Source organism: Prunus mume, linkage group LG6 (assembly GCF_029339155.1).
Source record: "Prunus mume cultivar Tortuosa linkage group LG6, ASM2933915v1, whole genome shotgun sequence".
NCBI classification, from domain to species: Eukaryota; Viridiplantae; Streptophyta; class Magnoliopsida; order Rosales; family Rosaceae; genus Prunus; species Prunus mume.
The window spans coordinates 9,397,996-9,423,227 of record NC_142703.1 but is presented as its reverse complement, the minus strand read 5'-3'; the positions used below and the strand labels follow the sequence as shown (position 1 = coordinate 9,423,227).

The 25,232-nt window shown below is 36.9% G+C and overlaps 5 protein-coding genes and 1 pseudogene across 7 annotated transcripts; 3 read left to right on the top strand and 3 right to left on the bottom strand.

Moving 5' to 3' along the window:
- Positions 1-4,162: 4,162 nt before the first annotated feature.
- Positions 4,163-5,394, bottom strand: ERF15 (ethylene-responsive element binding factor 15). Its single transcript, XM_008237468.3, has one exon. The coding sequence runs from the start codon at positions 5,217-5,219 to the stop codon at positions 4,458-4,460; it is 762 nt and encodes a 253-aa protein (XP_008235690.1). The 5' UTR covers positions 5,220-5,394; the 3' UTR covers positions 4,163-4,457.
- A 6,462-nt stretch (positions 5,395-11,856) lies between these two features.
- On the top strand, positions 11,857-12,629 carry LOC103334492 (ethylene-responsive transcription factor ERF098 pseudogene; annotated as a pseudogene).
- A 337-nt stretch (positions 12,630-12,966) lies between these two features.
- LOC103334493 (ethylene-responsive transcription factor ERF096-like) lies at positions 12,967-13,696 on the bottom strand. The gene has a single exon (XM_008237470.3). The coding sequence runs from the start codon at positions 13,606-13,608 to the stop codon at positions 13,144-13,146; it is 465 nt and encodes a 154-aa protein (XP_008235692.1). The 5' UTR covers positions 13,609-13,696; the 3' UTR covers positions 12,967-13,143.
- A 2,681-nt stretch (positions 13,697-16,377) lies between these two features.
- On the bottom strand, positions 16,378-19,089 carry LOC103334495 (dehydrodolichyl diphosphate synthase CPT3-like). 3 transcript variants are annotated; one of them, XM_008237472.2, is made up of 2 exons: positions 18,866-19,089; positions 16,378-17,461 (listed from the first exon to the last, which is right to left on the bottom strand). In XM_008237472.2, the coding sequence occupies exon 2, from the start codon at positions 17,413-17,415 to the stop codon at positions 16,543-16,545; it is 873 nt and encodes a 290-aa protein (XP_008235694.1). In that variant the 5' UTR covers positions 17,416-17,461; positions 18,866-19,089; the 3' UTR covers positions 16,378-16,542. The 3 variants fall into 3 exon arrangements, with proteins under 3 accessions (XP_008235694.1, XP_008235695.1, XP_088910722.1); XM_008237473.3 differs by lacking the exon at positions 18,866-19,089 and adding an exon at positions 18,697-18,843; XM_089054596.1 differs by lacking the exon at positions 18,866-19,089 and adding an exon at positions 18,064-18,649.
- A 171-nt stretch (positions 19,090-19,260) lies between these two features.
- On the top strand, positions 19,261-21,889 carry LOC103334494 (uncharacterized). Its single transcript, XM_008237471.3, has 5 exons — positions 19,261-19,794; positions 19,980-20,030; positions 20,553-20,686; positions 21,155-21,255; positions 21,371-21,889. Exons 1-5 carry the CDS (start codon positions 19,405-19,407, stop codon positions 21,550-21,552), a joined length of 858 nt encoding a protein of 285 aa, XP_008235693.2. The 5' UTR covers positions 19,261-19,404; the 3' UTR covers positions 21,553-21,889.
- Positions 21,890-23,539: 1,650 nt separating this feature from the next.
- LOC103334496 (hyoscyamine 6-beta-hydroxylase-like) lies at positions 23,540-25,196 on the top strand. Its single transcript, XM_008237474.2, has 4 exons — positions 23,540-23,931; positions 24,043-24,293; positions 24,376-24,691; positions 24,783-25,196. The coding sequence occupies exons 1-4, from the start codon at positions 23,722-23,724 to the stop codon at positions 25,023-25,025; spliced, it is 1,020 nt and encodes a 339-aa protein (XP_008235696.1). The 5' UTR covers positions 23,540-23,721; the 3' UTR covers positions 25,026-25,196.
- Positions 25,197-25,232: the final 36 nt, after the last annotated feature.

Here is a 25,232-nt window from a genome sequence, read left to right as displayed (position 1 = left end):
ATAATGTTCTATAACTCTATTTATATTTGATGTTACAACTTTGTGTACATATTCTAAAATTTCTGCTTTCATTACTTATTATAAGGAGAGAAGCAACTTATATCAATGACAAGGTATTGAGCATGGTAGGTTACTTAAGGCACATTCCAATAGAATCTAGGAATATTATTAACCCTTGGCAAAATTAGGCTTAGCATCAGGCCTAGCAAGCCCTAAATTTTTGGGGTCGGGCTCAGGTCGGGCCTTGTTGGCCTTTCGTATTTTTTTGTTCAGGTTGGTATAAGGTTTCAAATGTTAATGCCCGAGCTCACCCATTGGGCCAAGCCGGGCTCCCACGAGCTTTATTTGTTATAACTAATTTGGGAACAGATTTTCAGTTGTATTTCTTATTGCTAAATCAATAATGTTGGTTATGCTCTGTTGTTGTTGTAAGGAATTCTTATTGCAATATGATATATACAAATTGGAGTTATTATTGCAAAGTTATTATTAAATTGTTGGATTGTACTCCTCATTATAAACTCTCAACATAGAACTGTTATAAAGTCCTAATTCATCTATCTTTTTTTAATTGGAGAAAAAACCTTTGTGTGGCGTTATTTTTGTCACATGAAGATGTTGAGTGGTAAAATAGTGTAAGTTAACATATGTCATATTTTCAAATTAATTGACAATTTTAGCACATGCCCTCTTTTTACTGGATTTTTTTGTTTGCTTGGCCAAGATGAGTTGTTTTTTCCCAAGGGTTAATAATATATGGCTTTCGGTTTCTTTGCCTTTTCTTCTTCTTTTTTTCTTTTTACTTTGCATTTTTCTAAGGTATTTGAGAGCTCTTGTTTTAAAGCATCTGTCTGAGGCATTTGAGAGCTCTTGTTTTACAGCATTTGTTTGAGGCATTTGAGAGAGTAAGATTATTGAATTCATTTGAGAGAGTAAGAAGTGACCAAGTGTAGAGATTAGTTTTCATTTTTTCAGATTGTTGGACAATGGAGATTGTTGAAGAAGTTTTGGATATGGTGAAGAATCTGTGCCTATTACTGTAGATGTAGAGAATCTGTCTGAGGAAGCCTCTGTCAAGTCCGTGGAGGTAAGAGGAAATATTAAAAGTCTACCAACCTCCAACACCATCTGCTGTTGTTGGAAACAGAGAAGAAAATGCAAGTTTTGCAAGCAAATTTGTGAGCAAATTGACAAAATTCTTCGAACACAATGGTTGGGTGGAGGAAAGTCAGGGCATGTTGCTGCTTCTCTCTTCTGTGATAGCCATATTCTGTTTTCAAAACCTTCTTAACCCACCGAGGAGGTCTTCGACAACAAACTACAACAAATGTTGATGATGGAGACTACTCCACAGAAAGACCATGTTTTTGCTGGAATCGCATTGCTTGGCAATTCCCGCTGGTCAAGCCATATCTACTCCTATTTTGGCATGTTTAACATATTATATTTTTGCACTTTGTCAAACTATTAAATGGCTTTCTAATTTGTAGTGGATTCCCTACAAAGCATCGCATATTCATATTCATCCAATTAATGCTTATGTGTGTTTGTCTCGTATTGGTATCAATCATGTCTATGATATTGACATATTTTCAAATTAATTGATAATTTTAGCAGATGCCCTATTTTTACTGGATTATTTTGTTTGATTGGCTAAGATGAGTTTTTTTTTTTTTTTTTTTTTCCCCCCCAAGGGTTAATAATATATGGCTTTCGGTTACTTTGCCTTTTTTTTTTTTTTTCTTTTTACAACAACGATAATCTAAAATACTCTAATGTACGAGGAAGGGATTCAAAATCGAATGCAAGAGAACAAGCACATTACCTTGGCCAACTGGCCTAACCCACATTTACACTTTACCTAATTTTGTGCGTGTTTCTTGTGGTGTTTCACTAGTTGTTCTTAGGTTATCCATCATTATTGAGCTTGTTGTATGTTAGGTGGGCTTTGCAGTTTGTCTTATATTTGATGTTACAACTTTGTGTACATATCCTGAAATTCTCGCTTTCACTACCTGTTATAAAGAGAGAAGCAACTCATGCCAATGACAAGGTATTGAGCATGGTAGGTTACTTAAGCCACAACCCAATCGACCCTAGGACCCTGGAAATCCACAAGATTTTGATGGAGGGGTGAGGAAATACAGAAAATCATCAATAACCCCTTGTTTGGTGTTGTAAAATTAGGATTAGCATCAGGCCTAGCCGACCCTAAATTTTTGGGGTTGGGCTCAAGTCGGGCCTTGTTGGCCTTTCTTATTTTTCGTCTGAGCTCATATGAGGTTTCGAATGTTAAAGCCCGAGCCCTCTCATTGGGCCAAGCCGGGCTCCCACGAGCCTTATTTGTTATAGTTTGTGAATGGATTTTCAGTTGTATTTCTTATTATTAAATCACTATTATTGATTATGCTCTGTTGTTAGTTGTTGTTGTAAGGATTTCTTATTGGCCTTGTTGGGCTCAGGTCGGGCTTTGGGGTTGGGCTTAGGTCGGGCCTTGTTGGCCTTTTTTATTTTTGTCCGAGTTGATATGAGGTTTCGAATGTTAAAGCCCGAGCCCTCTCATTGGGCCAGGCCGGGCTCCCACAAGCCTTATTTGTTATAGTTTGTGAAAGGATTTTCAGTTGTATTTCTTATTGCTAAATCACTATTATTGATTATGCTATGTTGTTAGTTGTTGTTGTAAGGATTTCTTATTGGCCTTGTTGGGCTTAGGTCGGGCTTTAGGGTTGGGCTTCGGGTCGGGCCTTGTTGTCCTTTATTATTTTTCGTCCGAGTTGATATGAGGTTTCGAATATTAAAGCCCGAGCCCTCTCATTGGGCCAGGTCGGGCTCCCACGAGCCTTATTTGTTATAGTTTGTGAATGGATTTTCAGTTGTATTTCTTATTGCTAAATCACTATTATTGATTATGCTATGTTGTTAGTTGTTGTTGTAAGGATTTCTTATAGCGGTCCGATCAAATACAGTGTTATTATTGAATTATTGGATTGTACCCCTCATTATAACCCCTCAACATAGCCCCTCATAATACATAAAGCATTGAATTATCATAGAGTCTTAATCCCTCTATCCTCTACAATTGGAGAAAATACCTTTGTGTGGCGTTATTTTTGTCTCGTGAAGATGTTGAGTGGTAAGATAGTCTAAATTAACAGATGACATATTTTCAAATTAATTGACAATTTTAGCAGATGCCCTCTTTTTACTGAATTATTTTGTTTGCTTGGCCAAGATGAGTTGTTTTTTTTTTTCCAAGGGTTAATAATATATGGCTTTCGGTTACTTTTCCTTTTTTTTTTTTTTTTTTTTTCTTTTTACAACAATGATAATCTAAAATACTCTAATATACGGGAGGAGATTTGAAATCGAATGCAAAAGAACAAGCACATTACTTTGGCCACCTAGCCTAAACACATCTGCACTCAGCCTAATTTTGTGAGTATTTGTTGTAGCGTTTCCTTAGTTGTTCTTCGGCTGTCCGTCACTATTGAGCTTGTTGCCTGTTAGGTGGACTTTGCACCTGTTTTCCCTTTGTTTTCTAGTGTTGTGGGGTCGTGGCCCTATGTTTGGTTGTGAGGGTTTGGCCCATTATTTGCAAGCCCTTTTTTGGCTAAATGTCTTCAGTCGGATACCAAAAGTGGAACTAGTTCGGGTGGAAACGGATATGCTCTCTCAGCTGCCTCAATAAGTTGAAGAAAAAAAAGAGAGACAGAATAAAATAGTGGGAGTGGTTCATGACATCATTGACACGCCCATCTCTTTCCCAAGGCAAAACATCAAAACTAGGAAACAAAAGTTGTTCAATGTTGGAGGATAACAATCAAACAACTGAGTTAGGTTCATTTAATATTCTTGACTTATTGTTCTGCTGGTGTCACAAACCGAACGAATTCTTGACAATGGAGGCATTAACAAATTCGTATACAACCGTATAGTGGATAAACAATACGTCAATCTTGTGTCACATTCATACAAATTAATTATGCTTAATTGGTGATAATTACAAATGAAAATCAAGAGTAAGCTGCCAGCTTTGACTCTAATTACATTGGTAAAGTAAAGTTTCAGATTCTAGGGGCCAGTAGATATGCAGATCATTCATGTCTTTGCTTCCTAATCCATGTAATATTTTAGACTTCAATAATGGAGGCAGAAGAAGATATTTGATCCAAAGGTGTACATTCCATCTTTTTCAAATTTACAAAGAGGAGGAAATTATAATTAATAGAATTTACTAGGCCCTAGATCTAACCCTGCACCAAGACAGCTTCAAAGATTAACAACAATCTTTGATCCAAGGTCAAGGTAAAGAGGAAAAAAGAAGAAGGTCAAACTAAAAAAAGAAAGAACCCAGTAATTAATTAAACTAAATTCGAAAAATTAAAAAAAAAAAAAAACACGAGACTACCACTTGTACTAAAAAAATACAAGGTATCCGAATTAAAGGTGAAATATTACTAATAGCTTTGTTCCAAAAGTTCCTCCAAATACTCGACACCCAAATCCTCAAAAACCATCACATTATTTTGTGGCGAAACCTCCTTTACTCTTTGCTCTGTACATTGTTGGCTGATAATGGCTTTGCTCTTTTTAGACATTGACTTTCTTCTCATGGAGTGCTTCCTCTTGAGGGCAACCACAGGGGAGCACCCCTCATCATGCTTATATTTGATGTCTTGAAGAGACTCTTGGACAACTTGTGGTGGAAAATTAAGCACAGCCAAAGAGCCCCTCAGGGCAAATGCAGCTTGGTCATAAGCCAAAGCAGCTGCCTCAGCACTATCAAATGTGCCAAGCCAAACCCTAATCCCATGCCGTGTCGAGTCTCTAATTTCTGCTGCATATTTTCCCCAAGGCCTCCTCCTCACCCCTCTGTAGGACTTTTCCGTCGTGGGTTTCTCTTCAAAAGCTTGATGATGGGCAATATTGGAAGTGACCTCCTCTTCTTTAACAACTCCAATATTGAAGCAATTGGCCTGGTCATCGTGAGACGAAAATGTTTCTTTTGCCCCTTTGGCCACAGCATCATAGAGCAGCATCTCCCCAGAGTCATTCATGTCAAATGGTAAAAAACTCATCATCTCATTGGGGTTGTTGAAAGGAAGCAAGAGTGCTTCTTCATCTTCCCATGAGAGAGAGTCCAGTGAGCCGAAAGAAGACTCTGGTGAGAAATCTGAGGCACTAGAAAATTGGAAGAAATTAGCAGATTCCATCTCCATGTGGTTGGGTTTTGGGTTTTGGGGTTTGGTATTTTCTTGGTACCAAAAAAGTTGCCGTGCCCTTTATATACTTGAAGAAAAAAAGGAGGGCGTTTGAACTTCGAACAAAAAGCCAAAAGAATTACAAGGGGCATATCTTAGAATAACATTAAAAGGATTAAAAAAAAAACAGCTGAAAGCTACGATTTGTGGTGAGGGAGGATGTTTTTAGGATTGCAGTACCAAAATCTAGTGCAGATTAATTGTTCTTTCTATATTGCAAGGACCAATATATTTACGCACGTGGGTCAAATAAGGCACGGCGGCGGGATTTGACCAAAATTACATATTACATAATTATTTTAATATAAGATTGTGTTGCCGTGGCATCATGGCAATCTACTTTAATTTGCAATTTTGAGGTCGGTTGGCATAACGAATTGAATAAACAGTTCGTAGGAATCTTTTGTTGTGAGCTAGTGCACTGTGCACCTGTGTAGCAGTTGGCTGACAGCCTATCAGCAAACTTAACCACGAGGAGTTAGTTGAATTGACCCAAGCTTTTAGCTTGCTTTAATTAGTCCTGAGTTCAAGCGCTCGTCGTATCCGTGTGTATGAGTTCTCTCCATTTTCCTTCCCCGATCACGTATTAAAAAAAAGAAGAATAATTTGAAAGATAAAGTAAATAACTACTAGATTGTAGTTTGTGTAAGTGGGGAATCAAAATATGATATAGAAGATCCTTGACATCATTATTAACCGTATAAAAAACATTAAAGAAGAAACATTGATGTATTTTTCAATTGTATGTTTTTGTCTTTTTCTTTACACTACTGTGTTTAATTAGATTATTATGTATTTATGCATATTATAATATCGTCGACATCACTGTTTACTATATAAAAAATATTGAAGATGATATATTATTGTATTTTTTTCTAAAACTGTTTTGTTTTTATTTAACACTTGTTTTTATAACTCTTTATCTTTCTCTAAATAACTTCATTATTCACAGTGATTTTTATTTTTTTTTATACAAGTGATATTCTACATTCTTTCCATCTCCCTTCTCTGCACCATTTGTTATCCCTCAATCCTTGTATATATTTCTCCTCCATTTTTAATTAATAAAATATCAAAACTAAAAATAAAAATCGAATTCGATACTAAACGAGCCATGACTTACCAATAAATAGCTTCAAATCCATCACTTTTGCTTTATGAAATTAAATTCGGAGTTAGCCATAAGAAAAATGAAGTTAGCAACCCTCCAAAATCCTTGGCTTGCCAACATGACTTGGATTAATCTAAAAAGGTCATTTGTTCTTAATTAATTATATCATTAAACAAAAAACAAGAAATATCTGAACTGGAAGAAAAAGTAAATCCTCTTACACATGAGATGTCATTTTCAACACTGCATGTAATTAAAATTTGAGACCGATACTTAACCTAAGATTAACCCAAAAGTTTAAACTTCAATTTTTTAATTTCTCACTGGCCTCTGTTCAATGGCGGAGTCAAGAAATTTTCTAGGGATTGGCTAATTTTTTTTTTGGGAGATCTTTTATAACCAGGAATTTTTGGGCTAATTAATATTATATGGTAGGATTATTATATATATATATATATATATAATATGGTAGGATTTATGTGGGTAGAAGAAAATAAAATCTTATTTGTGTGGTTAGGATAGACTGAATTCTAAAAGATAAGTGAGTTAATATTTAATTGTAGTGGATATTGTTGTACGATAAAGCCCAATTGAGCCCCTTCGTAGGTCCGGCCTTACCTATGTTTTTGTTCTATGTACATTGTTCTTCTCCACAATGCCCAAATATATATATATATATAATTAATTGAGTAATGTTGCTCTTATCACATTCTCATACCATCTTATGTGGCAGATGAGATAAACATCCACATCAATTAAAATTAATTTAATATTTTTTATTCTTTTATGATTTATTGACACTTTTTAATTAATGTTGATGTATACCTCATCTGCCACATGAAGTGATATGAAAATGTGATATACAAATGCGGTAAAAGTAAAAAATGTAGAAGTTCCTAGAATTATTGCATTAGTCATGCATGGAGGTTGGCTCAGCATATCTGGACTTGGTCAATTGAATTTTGACTATAGTTGCTTATAAATATATGCCTGCCATTTTCCTAAGCAATGATTTGTTGGGATATGCATGGTGACATTTTTCTTAGATTGCATTTCTATTTGTTTAATAATTTGAAGCACAACCACTCCTTTTAGTCCTTTGCACCACAAAAGGTAGTTAAATCTAACTTCTGTTTTAGCTTCCCTTTGCTAGAGAGTAGTGCCGGTCCTTGATATCTAATACCAAAAAAGAGTTTGAATGTCCATGAAACATCTATTTCTTTCTTTTTCCTTTTTATAGAAATGGAATTCATTCATAAAATCAAAGTAGCGTACAAAGAACGACACGAAACAGTGGCATCATTAAAACCTTCTTGAGGGACAAATATCAGAGTAGAAAATAGTACCACACAGGTCATTGACTAACAAGAGAGTCTGAAACAGTCTCGCATGACTAATGCTAGAGCAAGATAAAATAAAACAGCAAACTGACACATAGACCTTCGACGCAAAGGACCCCTATAATTGTCAACATAATCCAGCTCAATAAAAAAAAGAATTGACTTGCAAATTAGTAGTTTCAAGTTCGAACTTGAATAACACCTTGAGATAGTGTCTATGAGAAACTATCTCTTCTCCTTTGTAATTTAGAGACACTAAGTAATTAGTTATTTATGAAAACCTATGTTATTTCTCATTAAAATAAGAGTGGTGATTTCCCCACTCTAATTTTATTCATTTACATTCTATTTTATAACTAAAAAAATGAGTGTAAGTAGATAAAATTGAAGTGGAAAAATCATTACCCTAAAATAAAAACAAGCCTATGTTATTGTGAATGAAATCGGTGACAACGTTAAACTTCCATTTACTTTTGTCGCATTGGGGGTTGCAATTCTCAATGTTTTGTTTCATCCTCAACCGACCAGCTTTCTAGTTGTCACGTAATTAAATTATAAATTACATTAGTTAGATGTTAAACTATGCGAGGCCACGGTGACTATATTTCTTTATATTATCATTATCTCAAATAATTTTTTTTGGCCAAATTATTAAATCCTATACATGTTAGGGCCTAGCCAACTTATTCATAGAATAATACCACTTGCTCACCATAAACATACAGAATCAAATGTTATGTGTCACATCCCCATTCGTATTTTTTTTAACAGTTGACACATTATTTTCTCTTAATTATATATATAATTTAAAAAAAGTAATAAAACACAAATTAAAAAGCTTTTGCAAATTTCAAATATTTGGTGGTCCAAATCCAATCGTGGTTTGGGTGGTGAGCCAACTTTGCAACTTGTTGTGAGTGCACTTCAATTTTTTTTTGGGGGGGGCAGATGGGGGCCATCGGCCATGGAATGTTATGAGAAGTTCTGGGCTGGGTGCATGAACCAAGATCAAATTCACATCATCCAATCCAAAATGCAAGGGACATGTACAACTTTTTTTTGGGGTTAAAAACGTGATAGGCTTATCTTTTATGAATGTTCTTTTTTTATCGTTGAAAAAGAGATCTTCGATCAATAATGTTAGGCTATATAAAACCTTATAGCATATAGGTTAATTAGGAAAGGATTAAGGACAGCATATGCTTTCATTTTAACTTGGGTTTGTGAAATGAATCATGATAAGCCCTTGTGAGTTTAATAATAAGCGAACAAGTGCATGTACTAGTACACATCTTTATCGTCCAATTAATTATTGCTTTAATCATGGTAGCTAGCTCAGTCTTTATCCTCAAACCCTTAAGAATAGATATTAAGTAACATAGTCATCAGAAAGATTCAACCGACATAAAATTAGAGAAATGTTCGTGTGTGATTATAACACCATGTTATAACATGAGTGATCAGCGGAATATACACGTATTATAATATGAGTAAATTAATAATACTACATGACAGCAATGTTATGGTTACATCGTTTATCCTAAAACTTGCTAGAATATAAACCTAAGATTATACATGTGTATGCAGCCTCGGTGTCTCCATTGATTTAGACTCTTTGTTTTGTCCTGTGGTATTTGCGTATCCTCTACATAACTCTTTTTCTGGCTTAACAAGCAAGAGAAGTGAGAAGATAGAAAACATGAAAGCTCACACACACGAACACTTGTACAGTTGCAGTTGCAGGATGAGAAGTGAATCTAATTAAAGTCAAATGTCTACGCACAAATTCAAGAAGCACTTGAAAAAAAGTCAAGAGTGGAAAAGGCTAAACAATGATGTAAGAACGTCGCAAAAAGTTTTGGCTTTATATTAATATTTGTTTCCTGCACCTAAGTATATTCTATGCACCATACACTTCATGGGTCTTGGCCTGAAAAGGAACCCAACTGGGTTAAATGCATTGCATACTCCCACAGTATCACAGTCTCATTGTCTCATTGTCACTCATCTGAGCTATCACATTATATTAGCTTTTAATTTAAGCACGTGCGTTTTACCAGTGATTTTGTTAATTCAGCTTTTTTCTCAAGTTCAAAGCTTCGGTACTTTCCAAGAACCCTCTTCGTCTCTTTCTTTAAATCTTACTTCAGTTTTCTAATATGGTTTTAACAGACTTCTATGTAGTCTAGTCTAGACTAGCTTTTTTCCTTCTGCAGGTGGGAAAATTTTCAAAGGCATATTTAATTAGTGTCATTAAGAGATTAATTAAGGTAAGGTGTGCTAATTCGTGCTTAATTATAGCTGTTTCCTGGAAGCTCACTTGAGAGAAAGAGCGCCTGGTTTTGTGCATGCAGATTGCCCCAAAAAGCAACATTTGATTGCAACTTGCATTATAATTGTGAGTTGAATGGGTTTATTCAACAAGAGGAATTCTGCAAATTTGATGACTAGCCAAAGAGGAATTCTCTAGATGGGTGACATTGATTTGAATCACTTATATATATATATATATATATTCAATTATTATTTGCAGCATTATGGGGTTAGTTGGTATTCCTTCATGCTTTTGTATGTAAAAGATATAAATTATAATGCATGTGTTGACCTAATGTTTCTCTTTGTGTTTCTGAGCCTGAAAAACTTGAATCCGTGTCAATACTGGATTGCCGGACATGGTTTGCACTAACTACTGGTTTTATCACCTAATTGCGTTGAATTGGAACTTGGAATTTTGGCTCACCTTATACACAACTATGAATTACAAACGGGGATCAAAAAGAGTCTTTTTGCTATACGTCTAGACAAACACTAATGAAACACATAAAAAATATGTGATTTCACTTTCTAATGGAACACTACGACCCCATTCAAAAAATCAATCAATTCAAGAAGGAGAAAAGTAACCAAAATGAAATGATTCGGGGTTCTATGCGGTCGTTTTGCATGATTCTGCTTGGGGCTGGCCTTTAAAGGCCGTGCTTTTGGTTATACATACTTAAGTCACATCAATTTGTACCCAACCACTTAGATAGAGGTGGGATGACCCTCTTAAGTGAGGAGGTTGGGTGATAAGAGTGGACTTAAGACAGTTTTTAAGATGAAAATTTCTAATTTGGGGTCCGCTGCAACTTGCTTAACAATCATATAAGTGATCGTAAACTGATTGAAATGCTTTGTATCGTGTTTAGTTTAAATAAACAAAACCTTATTTTTTTGAAGCCAAGAGAGCAAGGCATCTTAGAGAGTATTATCAGATAAATATATGCAGGAATGAATCAAAATCCGAAAAAGAAAATAATAACTTGGATTTAAGAAGAAAAAAAATCATGAACTTCTAACAACGTTGTTGACGGTTGGGCTAGTAGTGCCTATTCAATTGGGCTTGCCAATGTTGGAATTACTTGTGGGCTTTCTTGGATGCAGTTGGACATCTCATATATTCCTATTGGAAACCCATCTGCATCCGCATGACAAAGCAATACGTTGTCCGACCAAAACAAAAACAGCAATACGTCGTCGCATTGATGCGTTTTGTCGCTTATCAATGAAAAGCACGGTAGGTTTAGAGACCAGACCAAGAAGGGGACATCGAAGGCGGCCAATGTCTGAAATACGCCAAAGATGGAATGGAACGCACCAATCACCAATACCAGACTATTACTCACTCTCTCTCTGTCTGGCCAGCCGGCCAGCCAGCCAGCCAGCCGTCAAAAGTTCAAAACCCTTCCACAATAATTCCTCCCACATATCAAATATGCATGCACCTCCATAATTTTCCTTCACCAAATTGTCGTGGTTGTGGTCGTAAGGGGTTTGTAGAGTAAGTGATTAATAACAGTTATTCATGCTCTTAAAGTTATGTGTTTGGATCGTCTCTCCCAATACCCACTTGTATAACAATCAAAAATCAATTTGCCACGGTCAAATAATAATAATAAGCAGACATCTGTGCATATACAGTAATATAATGCTCAAAAGGCCTTCTTAATGGCCAAAGGGAGGTTTGCCTTTTCTTCTTGGTCAGAAGCTTCCTAGGCTCCTAGCCAAAAAAACATGTTCCAACCCAACCATCAGATTGGACCAGCTTAATTTATTAGTCCCCACCAGAGACCACACCACGCACTATATATCTTGCATGTCACAACCCATATTTTTGCCACCAAATTTGAATCAAGACTTTCTGTTTTTGCTTAACATGGAAGGGAAGAGAGTGGAGAACCAGCAGAAGGAGCAGACTAAGGTAAGAGATCAAACCCGGTATCGAGGGATTCGGAGGCGACCGTGGGGCAAGTTTGCTGCTGAAATACGTGATCCTTCAAGAAATGGGGCACGCCTATGGCTAGGCACATTTGAGACAGCTGAAGAGGCAGCTAGGGCTTATGATCGAGCTGCTTTCGGCTTCCGGGGTCATTTGGCCATCCTCAACTTCCCTAATGACTACCAGTATCATAACCCATCAAGCTCTTTGATCAGCACTTCATCCTCTTCATCTTCTTCTTCATCATCATCTCCATTTTCTGCTGCCGATATTGGGAAGAGTACTAATTTTGGCAGAGGCCAAGAAGAAGATGAAGTTATAGAGTTTGAGTACTTGGACAACATGGTTTTGGAGGAGCTTCTTGACACAAAAGAGAATCATCATAGACAGGGGAAACCAACTCATTAGAGAAATTGACTGGTTTTGCTTGAACTTGAGGCAAAATTGAAGTTGGTTTAGCTCTGTTTGTTTCTTTGTGAAATTCGTTGTAGCCAGTTGTTACTCTGACTTATTTATCTCTACCAGTCTTTTTTATCTCAGTAAAAACAAAACTTGTGAAGGTAAAAGAAGCAGGGAAATTTACCTGATATTATAATGTGGAAACAAATCCGTACATTGGTGCGACCCAAAATAAATAAATAATGAAGATGCTGGCTGTTCTTGACTTTTGGTTAAGATTTCAAACAACATAATGCCAATCATTGAGCTGCTATGACCAATTTTTTTTTGCAGAAGATAACGCAGTCAACTTGCTCACCAAGGCATCTATGGATCCAGGGAAACACAGTTTCTTACAATTACAGTTGCTCAAGTCATATATTTAATTTTCTGTTAGTCTTAAAATATGATATAATGACAGTGATTAAGAATATAATAATTGGGTTCATAACAAAACAAAATTATAATACTTGGGTTAATACTAAAACAGAAAGGTCACTAGATTGACAACGCATGAGCATGACAACTTTCATGGTATTTTCACATGAGATCAGTACTTCAATATTTAACCAAAAATTCTATTCAAATGACTCGAATCCTACACCGCCGAAACAGAGAGAACATAAAAAAAAATTGAAGCTTCGATTTGCAGAAACAGAATTCTGAAGTTGACGTTCGGTTTTTCACTAGTTAAGCATAGATTTGAGTTGTGTGATTTGTATTACGCCAAGTTCTTCACTCACTCTTGCTTTTGTTGTCAAAATCAAGAAGGTCCTCTAACACACTATCATCTAAATACTCAAACTCAAAGATTTCTCTTCCTGTTTCTGTCCTGGTGGTCACATTATTATGCAATGTAGAAGAAGATGAAAAATTAGATGAAGACGAAGACGAAGAAGATGAAGAAGAAGAAGAAGAAGAAGAAGCAGCAGAAGGAGAATGATCAGCTTCAGGCAAACCATATTCACTTGGAAAATTGAGAATTGCAAGAGGACCCCTCATGGAAAAAGCAGCTCTGTCATAAGCCCTTGCAGCCTCTTGTGCAGTGTTGAAAGTGCCAAGCCACAGCCGAGCTCCCTGCCGTGTCGAATCGCGTATTTCAGCTGCAAACTTCCCCCACGGCCTTATTCTCACGCCTCTGTACTTCACATCCCTCTGTCCCTCTTCTCTGGCTTTGCCTCTGCTTCGACCTCCTTCCATATGGCCTACTGAGTTAAACTATTGAAGCCTCACTCTGGGAATTTATATTGGGTTGGAAATGTGCGTAATTGGGTAGATACAGAAGTTGACAAATCAGACTCAGATGCCCATTTGATAAAGATTGTTTATTTATAGGATACAAAGTATTATGACTGTAGGAGGTCAAGGTGATGGCTTTCAAGGAGAGGGTCAATTTTGCATGTATCTGACATGACTTTTTCCTGTTATTCTTTCCAATTTCAAAACCTCATGAGAGTAGTGGCATCATTTGGATTTAAACAAAGGTGGTTTTGGTTAATTAAGTTGCATTATTAAAAGGAAATAAAAATTAAAATATAACCTGGCAGATGCTGCAGCAGATCACAGTTTTTGTGTGCCATTGCATGAATGATTCCTCTGTCTTGGGGACCATAAGTTGGCATTGAGGTCACGAATTACGTCTGCGTAATTCATCATCAATCTTGTTTTGCTAATCAGCTATAAAACATAGGATTAAGAAATAGATCAATATAAATATATGTCCTAGAAGGAGGTTGAATTGGGACTGGTGAGAAAGATTCTATAAGAACATGTGTCAGATTTGTTCAAAAGTGAGGTCATTTTGCTTGCGTTGCTCATAGAGGTCATGGGATGATGTCTTGTAATTTGGGGAAGTTCCTAGGTTCATTGGGGGTGAGGGTGTGGGTGAGGTCAGCTTGCTTACCCTTGAGTTTTTGCTCAGCAAGAATATATGCTGCTGTCAGTTCACAACAAACCATTTGCTTAGAAAGTGGGCATCCAAATTAGGCACAGTATGCTTCCATTTGATGAATCTTTCTTTCCCATGTTTTCAATTTATGCAAAAATCTGCCTTGTGATTCTTTTGGTTATACAAATTTGTGTCAATGATTAGGAGAAAGTTATACAGTTTGTGTCAATTGGCTTTCCACAATTTGTGCACTAAAATGCAGGTTTTTTAAGTGACAATTTAAGAGATTGCCTTGATGGTTTTGGCTATGTTTTGGTGATGGTGTGTGGTGATAGCAGCAGGAACAAACAAAACCCTTTCTGGGTTATTTTAATCACCACACTGTTTCTTGGTCACGCCAGATTTAAATAAGAGAGCATGTGTTCCATAGGTCAAGCAATTTTAATTCTCCATAGGTTCAAGAAAGGAAGGGGGAAGTAACTAAAGCAAAGTCCAAAGCCATGGGGGCCATCAAATAGTTTTTCAATTCTAACTTTTAAGTGTGCTTAATAGTATTCTATTAACAAAAGGGTTAGTTTAATTGAGCCAAAAATTAAAAATTGGTTTTGTTTATAAGGAGTGGTCCTGCTCTTAAAAAATTACACTCATTCGTAATCAAGGACGTGGTTTTACATAATGTTGGTAATGATGATGTGTGCAAAGCATCAAGAGGAAACATTTGATGAGATCATCATATGAATCATGTATTGTACAATCAGACTACGCCATACGAATGCAAATTTATCCACTCGAGATCTTGTGTTTGATTCGTCATCTGTTTCAATTTTGCTTGTATAAAGGATGAAAATCCTACTAGAGAATTCATCAACAAAACAGACACATCTTTTCTTCTCTTTCTCTTTCCCTTCTCTCTTGTGCTATTTTCCTATGTTTTCCCGCAACCAAACGGCAGGGAAATGAGTGATTCCTTTGTTTTGGGGACCATAACAGTTGGTAACATGGTATTGAGGTCATCAAATTACGTCTGCCTAATTGGCCATCATAATTATTCTTTTTTTTTAATTGGCTATATACAACATAAGATTCTATTAGATTTGGTTCAAAAGTGAGGTCATTTGGCTTGCGTTGCTCTTACAGATCATAGGATGACGTCTTGTAATTCTGGATTTCCTAAGTTAATTGAGCTGAGAGGTGAGATCATCTTGCTCACGTTTGAGTTTTTGATCTGCAAGCTTATGTTGCTGTCAGTAGCAAAAGTCCTAAGCAATCTAAGTCCCAACGTGACATAAATAAAATAATCAATATTTTGTCGATAATATCGATTTGTTACGATACTAGTGCTATTCGAAAACTTTGCTATGATTGTTGTGGTATTTAAGAGCATTTTTTTGCCCTATGTTTTCAATTCATGCTTAAAACTGCCTTGGGGTTCTATTTGTTTTCTTCTAAACTACTTTAAGTTATGTTTAGGAGAAAATTCTATACTTCATGTCCATTTGCTTTCTACGCTTTGTGCTCCAAAATGCAGTTGTAGATTTTTGGTGACAGTTTTAGCTATGTTTTGGTGATGGTGTGGTCATAGCAGCAGGTGCAAACAAAAGCCTTTCTAGGTTATTTTAATCACCATTCTGCTTGTTCCATGTGGTCATCTTTTTAATTGACTTGATGTCAAGAAAAGGAAGGGGGGAAGTACTTTTAGCAAAGTCCAAAGCCATGGGGAGTCATCAAATAGTTTTCAATTCTATCTTCTAGAGTGTTTAATAGTATTCTATTAACAAATGGATTAGTTTAATTAAACCAAAACCATTGATCTTGTTAAAAAAAAGGTTGTCCTGCTCTTAAAAATTACACTTAATCGTAATCAAGGACCTTTTTTGGCATAATAATGCCGCTAATGATGATGTGTGCAAAGCAGCAAAGGAAACAATTGATGAGATCACTTCATGAGCAAGGCAAGGTTTAACATATATAAATACATATGTATATATTCCAGTAGATATGACATCATTGCATACATGAAAAACATCACTAAACCATGACCAGATGATCATAATGCAAGTACTCAGCAAAGCAACCACACAGGACGCAAATTATTCTTACAATACAGCAGACTAATGTTCACAAAGTAAGAACTACAGGCCGGGGCACTGAAAAACGCTTCAAGCCTGCATCTAATATGTATTTGTTACAGAGGATAGAATTCAGAAACAAGTAGACCAAACGTGAAAATACATCAATAAACAAAATTATGACTGTTTCCTTTTTCTGTCCAGATAAAAGTAGCTACGCTGAAAGCTCAAGATCGCCCAAGCGAAATGCCGGAAACCAATCTCTGGCCAGAGCACAGATGGAGAGTACAAACAACAGTGTGCACTCTGCCACAAAAGAAAATTGCTCAACCGGGTCTCGCCAGAAGTACGGATTAGAATATCAGGGTCAGGTGCAACAGCCATGTACATATGCTTTTCAATATCTGTCAATTTTACAATGTTCTCCCTTTCTTCCTTTTCATTCCCTCCAAGTTGAAGTAGACCATACCCAGCTCCACTTGCATTCATTACACTAATTTCATCTGATTTTTCTTCGCACGATTCTTGAACAGCATGCACAATCTCATCAGTGGAAGTGTAGGCAATACATATTGACAGAACTCCTCTGGAGTTGTTGGCAGTGGCCTCCATAGCCCTCTCAGCTGCCAACCTAACAGGTTCACTCAAGAGTTTTAGGTTCCCTATAAAGTGTACCTTAATTCCATATCGGTTAACTATACTTTCTTCCTTGATTAACCCTTCAATTTTCTCCCGCATCAGGTCCATCAAGGATTGAACTTCTTCAGGGTCCCTTTTGAAATTATCAATACTAAAGGCATATATAGTCACATATCTAACTCCCAACTCATAACAATACTTGAGCATGGACATCAGAGCCAAAAACCCAACCCTATGTCCATCCCCTTCCTTCAACTTCCGCTTTTTAGCATATCTTCGATTTCCATCCATAATGAACGCAATGTGATGAGGTATAGGACGAACAGAAATTACTAGAAAAAGACATCTCCTCAAGAAACTAACTATGCTCCAAAAAATCTGGGTTGCTTTATTGCCATTGCTTTTCTCCATCCTAGAACCATGCACAACTGCCGAGTTCTGCTAAAACCTATTTGACCTGTTAATTAGTAAACAAACTTTAGTTCAAACTCCTGAAGTTAAAACATGGAACCACTGAAACATCATGCCTTAAAATGTAGTTCAGCCTATTAACCTATAACCACAATCATATAAAGATTGAGTTCCAGCATAGTATGCTTAACAGCAGGTGTGGCTTTTCTACTTTTAGAATGATCTCCATTGACAGAGTTACATTTCCTTCCGTCGAAACCCAACTTAGCATTGTAAAATTTTGATCCAATGCAATAGGAACAACCATGCAAAGGATCAAGACTAAATTTCTTATGGTATCACGCATTAACATCTAAAACCAAATCCCTCAAAATTGAATAATCACTTGTCTGGCAGATATTAGTCATAAACAAAATGCATACAGTGCACACACAGCAGTTTGAAAATTACAACAAAAAAGGAGGCAAATAGTTAAGAAACCAATGCTTGAATATTAGAAAATCACAATACTTTGGTGCTTTTCAACTGTGGTAAATCAAGATTCAGAAATAATCACACCACAATGCAAAAAAACACTTGAGCAGAACAAAATAAACCAAGGAATAAAGATAGTGCACAAGAGACTTATGAGGTTTGGCAAAATCTTGCCTACGTGAGTCTACATCCCGGATAGAGTTATCCTTTACTATGAGAACAATAACAGTACAAGACACACTTGAGTTAAATCAACATAACCCAAACAATAACCTGTGCATCCACTCACAGTATTTCGCAAGAGTTCTTTTTCTCTCAAACACCCATGTTTCAACTATTACATGCACTCATCAAATGAATCACATTCTACCCATTAATAGGCAGTTGGTTCAACGTGAAAAACAAAGCTTTTACAATTATCTTCAATTTTTCAACCACCATTTCATGCAACATGGCTTCCTCTAAAAGCCAATCCTCTAGTTAGATCTACAAGGACATAGGATGCTGCACCATTTACTACACCAATTTCAATAAACTTGGTACTGTGAACATTGAAAAGACATTGACAGTTACCTAAATTTGTACAGGTAGAACAATACATTGAACATCTTGTTGTGTTACTTGTGTATTCTATCTCATGCATATAGGCAATTTGGCGTATAGGCTTCTATGACCAAAATGCTATAACCAATCAGAATAAACGACCGCGTTTAATATGCTTAGAGCTGTAACTACTGATTAAAAGCCGCAAACATTAAAAAAGAAAGTAAAGTTCTGAATTTGAGATAAATTGGAAATGACAGAAACCTAATAGCCTCCTTCCACTGAACCCAAGATACAAACTTTTCTGGTTGCCAGGAAGGAAGGTCCCATCTTTTAGACGAAAGTTGATTTATTTTTCCTTTCCGATTTCTCGGAGACCAAACAGAGGCTTGGAAAATCAGAGAGAGAGAGAGAGAGAGAGAGAGAGAGTTACCAGTTAACCAAATGCAGAGTGGGATCAAAGTAGCAGCAGGGGAGGGAAGTAGAGTAGACCAGTCCCAGTGTGAGAGCGAGAGAGTTGAAAGACAATTTGGCTCCTTCGGGCCCCCCCTTTGAAGTTGGAATTTGCACACGTTTACCGACAGTTCTTCCCGTCTTCCTTCAGTGCGTCTATTTTGCAATTTTGCGACTGAAGAAGGACCAATGAGAATAAGACAACAGACTATTGAGGCCAACTCGTGAATATACCAAAATAGGGCGCACACACACAACAAACGACCTTGGGATCAAACCATGAATAACGGGAAATAGATAATGTAGCTTTTAGTCTACACTACAGAAGCAGAGGGTAGTTTTGGATCTTCACGTCTCATTTCCTCTGCCTTTCACGTGTGGTTTCCAGAATTTTTTTTTTCACACGTGTGTTTCTTCTTCTTCTTCCTTCTTGATTTATCCGAAATTGCGGCAAGTTGACTGTGGAGCTTAGGAGTGGCTTAGGAGTAAGCTCCTGAGCTCCTAATTTCGGTGGCAGAAATGAAATCTGTTCATTTCTCACAGCTCTCACCTCCAATTCGTGCCTTCAACCCTAATAATCATACTTCATCATCATCTTTTTCTTCTTCTTCAATCACTCTTCTCCAGCGCTGTAAATTCAGCTCTGTTTCTCTCACCTCCACTTCTGGTCCCTCCCGCTCAATCACGCTTTGCGCTCCCAATTCCACCAAAGCGACGTCGTCGTCTTCGTCCCAGTTCGAATCGGAGGCAGCGGAGGGCATAAAGGAGGTTTCTTTTCAGGTTCAAAACGACGCTTCGCAAAGTCCGTGGAATGTGGAAGTCGGAAAACCTAGCGTTCCGTCTCCGTCGGTGGCCAAATTGAGCTTGAGCGACCAGGCTTTCTTCCTCTTGGCCTTCGTCGCCTGCACGGTATATAAGCCTCAGTTCTTTTTTTCTTTGGTTTAATAAGCCTGCACGGTATATAAGCCTCAGTTCTTTAGTTTGTTGTGGAAATTGGGATCAATTTGGAAACTTTTTTACATAAATGAGAAATGATAAGATTTAGTTAATTATGTGCATACACTGCTGATATGTTAATTGATTTCATTGTGCAGACTTCTGTGGCATTTACGAGCCTTGTAATTGCAGCTGTCCCGACACTATTTGTAAGTTTTCTTTAATATTTCAATCCAAAGGAAAAAGCAATCACTGAAGTGCATAGGAAATCAGTTGAGTTTTAGGGAGTTTAGGAAATCAGTTGAGTTTTAGGGAGTTCTGACTTTTCCATGGCTTTTCCTTTTTTCCTAAAACCCCAAACCCTGAATCAGATTCTTTTCTTTTTTTTGTCTATCTTTGTACTGCTTATTATTGGGTCTTGATATTTTTGGTTTTGTTGTTTGGATGAGTTTGAGTGCCATTTGGATTGTCGGAAGATTTATTGTGCAGTGCTTTGCATGGAATGGAATGTTTAAAAACTCCTGGCATGGACTCATGGCTTGAATGATCTTGGTGTTTTGAGTCCTTGTCTTGAGTTGGGCATGAACCCAAAAGCAAATTAGAATTATAAGTCTTGATAAATGTCTTCTTTTGAGGTAGCTTTAGGTGCCCTTTTCTTTGGTTAAAAGCAGATGTTTGAGGTCTTGTCCAAATTCTTGTTCCAATGTGGCTGTTTCTGGTATGTTCTGTAGGCAATGGGGAGAGCTGCAATATCTCTTTCGAAGCTGGCGGATACAGCTCGTGAAGAACTCCCCAGTACTATGGCTGCCATTAGGCTTTCGGGCATGGAAATAAGTGATCTTACACTGGAACTGAATGATCTAAGGTGATAATTAAATCTTTATTACCTTAGTCTCTGACCCATGTTATGTTTTACATGGTTGCTTTATAGCTTCTCTTCATAGTTAAACTCCTTTACTATGTGCCACCTATCATTTTCTAGTTTATAACCCCAGAACGAATCCATTCAATCGTCAACTGTATTGTTCCATGCATATGTGGCCACCTGCAAAAGCAATGGAGTTTCCAAGGGGGACAAATTCAATCTTGTCTGGTTTTCTTTTTGCCCCTAAAATATTTGTTATAATCTGGTGTTTACTTCCAGAAATACACTAAACCAGGTTTGATATGAGGATTACTTCACAAGGCAATTTGGTTACCACTCGTGTCTGTCAATACATTTGAATTCAATTTCTGATTTTCTATATATGGTTCACTTCACATAAGTTTTTTTTTTTTTTCCTTTTCACATTTTGAATATTTATGTCATGCTTTTATTCCATTCTGCATTCAGCCAAGAGATCGCTGAGGGGGTCAGCAAATCTACTCAAACTGTTCAAGCAGCAGGAGCTGGGATTCGGCAGATTGGTACACTCGCGCAGCAGCAGACTATGTGTATGTTTATCTGACGTCTGGATAGAATTCATTTGCTGCGGTTTTCCTTAATGTGGCCTTTCTATTGATCTTCACTTAATTTCTCAACTGTTATTATAATTTTTTTATGATACAGCAATGATACAAGAGAGGGCGAGCCTGCCCATCATCTCTTTGCAACCAGCTGTTGTTGGAGCAGCAAAGAAGACTACTCGTGCTGTTGGCCAAGCCACCAGGATCTTCATGAATATAATATCTCCAAAGGACTCGGAAAAAGTCAATGAGGAGGACGTTGAAATTGATAGGGTGGAACTTTAAGTTTGCTGCACTTATAACCAGTAGCCATTTTTTCACGAACTTTGTGTGCATAATACTTGTACAGTTTCCAGAGCATGTGGACCGACTTAATTATTTGTTATTGGAAATGTCCCGGAGTTGGGGATAAGCAGTGAAGATAAAATTGCCTCCATTGAAGCCCTAAGCTCCCGTTGCTGTTGTGGTCCAATTGTTCGTATTGAAGTTGTCAAAGGAGTAAGAAGTTCCTAAGCTCCTATTGGAAATGTGGTCTTTTTCTAATGTAAGATTTCTATATTAGCTTTCCAAACTTATGAGGTTGACCATTAAATTTAAGGGAGTTTCACTAAAACACCCAAAATGGGGGTTGAAATTATAAAAAAATCCAAGCACTATTTAAACATATAAACACACTCAAAACTCATCATTACACACACTCAAAACTCATTTATAAACACACCCAAAAAGTTGACTATGAGGTTGATTTTGGGTGTGTTTTTATGTTTAAATAGTGCTTGGGTTTTTTTATAAATACATGTCTAGGATTGAGTTTATTTATAAATTTGTATAAATTTAAATGTTGATAGAATCTTTTATTTATCTCTTTTGAACCTTTACCTAAGTCAAGTGTCAAGGTAAGCTTGTTAAAATTGGACCTACAAGGATAAATATGATATCGATTCGAAATTATAAGAACGGAAATGGAGAAGTTATGGGTATCTGGTAAGATTTGCATAACTCTGTTCAGAACCAAGTTAATCTTGCATCACGTGTTTTTGTTTTTCAGTTTTTCTCCCCTCTCTCCCTTCAGAAGATGAACATTGTTCAGTACCAAATTAATCTTGCATCATATATCTGAAGTTAATGCCAATATTTTATTATAGTTTTCTACAAGCAGTTGAATTGAAACTTGGAAACAAAATAATGTAGTTGACTTGGGAGAACAGAACATGATTGACCGCAATATTCGAAAAAGAAAAATGGCCGGTGGGGATTTTGGAGCTTCATCTACACATTGATACTTTTGAGGTATTGGCGCCGCCCCAAAATCAACGAAAAGAACCACACACACAAAAAAAAAGGTTAATTAGTATGATTATGACAAGGCAAGGGTGGTTGAAAATGACTGGCATTTTGCAAGTTCAATGAAGAGAAGAACTTGATTATAGTTGCCCAAATATGTTTATTTGACGGATCAAAGCTAGAGCTGGAGAGACATCAAAGCTAGTCCTGGACTTGCCAACCAAACGACATCAATATCGCGTTCGATTTCTACTCTCCTAATATCGCTTGTAATTCAGAGAAAAAACGTAAAAAGTGCTCCTCAAACTAATTATGCTTTGATCTCCCACTTTTCGAAACTCAAAAGCAAAGAACATCATTGATATTCTTCATAAAAGGATCGAACACAAACAATTAGGTTTATGTAGTTACTCATCGTCATAAGAATCTGTTGTTGAAATACAGCTGCAACTATACAATATCCGACGGTGTGGGAAAGTTGAAAATTGTACATACATAAATATGCAAACGCAACCTGGCAACTTAATACAAGCTTCCCCTATCGATGATGCATATATATCTATATAGGTTCAGGACCAAGTTAATTGAATGCGAATAAATTGCTAGTATATGCTCCTTGTGTTGAAAATGCTAGCCACAATATATATATATATTGTAGATTCTAATATGCTTTGACTTTCTTAATTAACTCCCCCTCATTTTTAATCTAAATTATTGAATATGGTTCCAACTTCCACGAAAGAAATATAGTAGTATAACATTGCATCCTAATGTGTTATGGGAAGCTTCAAAATTTATAGAGGGAATTGACTTTGCAAATGTTCTAGTTTACTTTTGTTCGATGACATGGCAACCCGTAACTGGACGAGGGGACTTTTGTGTCAAGGATTTCTGATTTGCCACTTGTCATGGAAAGTTCCTTAAGGCACTCCCTCCCCACAACAATTTCTATTTCAAAATCTTCTGTCAATGTTTTTTTCCCAAAAGAATTGCAACTTGTTCTTTGTTAATGTTAACATATATTTTTCTCCATCCCCACAACTTGTTGAAGCATGTGGAATATGACAGAAAACTTCCTATAAAAGGCAAGTTGCAACCAGTTTTTTTTCCAGCATGTTTGCTTTGGAGTGAGTACATTGAAACAACCATTCTTCTGTTTCTAACATTGACATGGAGACACTACTAGATCAGAAGCTTGTTTCAAGTTGGTTTGATGTTCAATCTGTGCCCCAAACTTATGTCCACCCACCCGAAAAACGACCTGGGAAGCTCAACGTTCCTCTATGCAACAACATCCCAGTAGTTGATCTTGGAAGCCATGATCGCCGTGACACCATTCATCGAATTTCCAAAGCTAGCGAAGAGTTCGGATTTTTCCAGGTTCAGGATCAATCACCTTCTACAGCTTTGCACTTGTTTTATCTTGTTATTTACATAAATTTTAAGTTTAGAGTTCCATTGTGATCATAAAATAGTACTACTTTCTCTCAGGTCATCAATCATGGTGTTCCCACTAAGTTAGTTGATGACACGATGAGTGTTTTCAAGGAGTTTCATGCACTGCCCCAAAAAGACAAGGCAATTGAAGGCTCCAAGGACCCAAGTAGAAGCTGCAAGCTCTACACAAGCAGTGAAAACTATGCAAATGAAGAGGTTCACTACTGGAGAGATGTCTTGACCCACCCTGGTCATCCCTTTGAACACTACATGCAGTTTTGGCCTGAAAAACCAACTCGATACCGGTATGTGGCCTTGTATGCAATCATGTAAAAAATATATGATCTTTCAAGCTTATAATTGCTTAATCTTGTTATATCTAAGCAGAGAGGTTGTTAAGGCTTATCTGGAGGAGGTAAGGAACTTGAGCTATGTCATTTTGGAGCTGCTTGCTGAAGGCTTGGGAATTGGCACTGAGTTCTTCTGTGGTGGACTTACTGAAAGTCCAGTGCTGTTGTCCAATCATTATCCACCATGCCCAGACCCTAGTTTAACATTGGGATTAACCAAACATTGTGACCCTACCCTTATAACCATTTTACTTCAAGATACAGATGGCCTTCAAGTTTTCCAGGATGGGAACTGGATTGGTGTTGAGCCTGTTCCTAGTGCTTTTGTGGTTAACATAGGCTATGTCTTGCAGGTACGTTTTTAAAATGTGATAAGAAAATATGGTCTCTCTAGCATTATTCGAGTTAGTTTACTAATTAACTTGATGATGTGGACTAATGCAGATAATCAGCAACTCGAAGTTTAAAGGCGCCGAGCATAGAGTGGTAACAAATTCAAGAGTTGCACGGACAACAATCGCGTACTTCATTCATCCATCGAACGAGAGCCTTATAGCACCTGCAAAAGCTTTATGCAATCCACCATTGTACAGGTCCATGAAGTTTAAAGAGTTCCTCAGAAACTTTAAATCCAAGGCTGCCAATGCTGATGCTGTGTTGAAGGTTATAAGCCTCTCAAGTAGCTAGTGTGGTGATCTGCCAAGACAAATCGCCATACAAATTCAATTTCTGTACGAAAAGGTTTTATGACTAGGTTGTAATACCCAAAAAAAAAAAAAAAAAACTACTTGCATAGTTGGTATGATATTTTGCTTTAAATTATGTTCTGTAAATGAAGGATGCGATTGCATTTGTACCGGTGCACGAGTTCTTATACAAAAACCAATATTAATT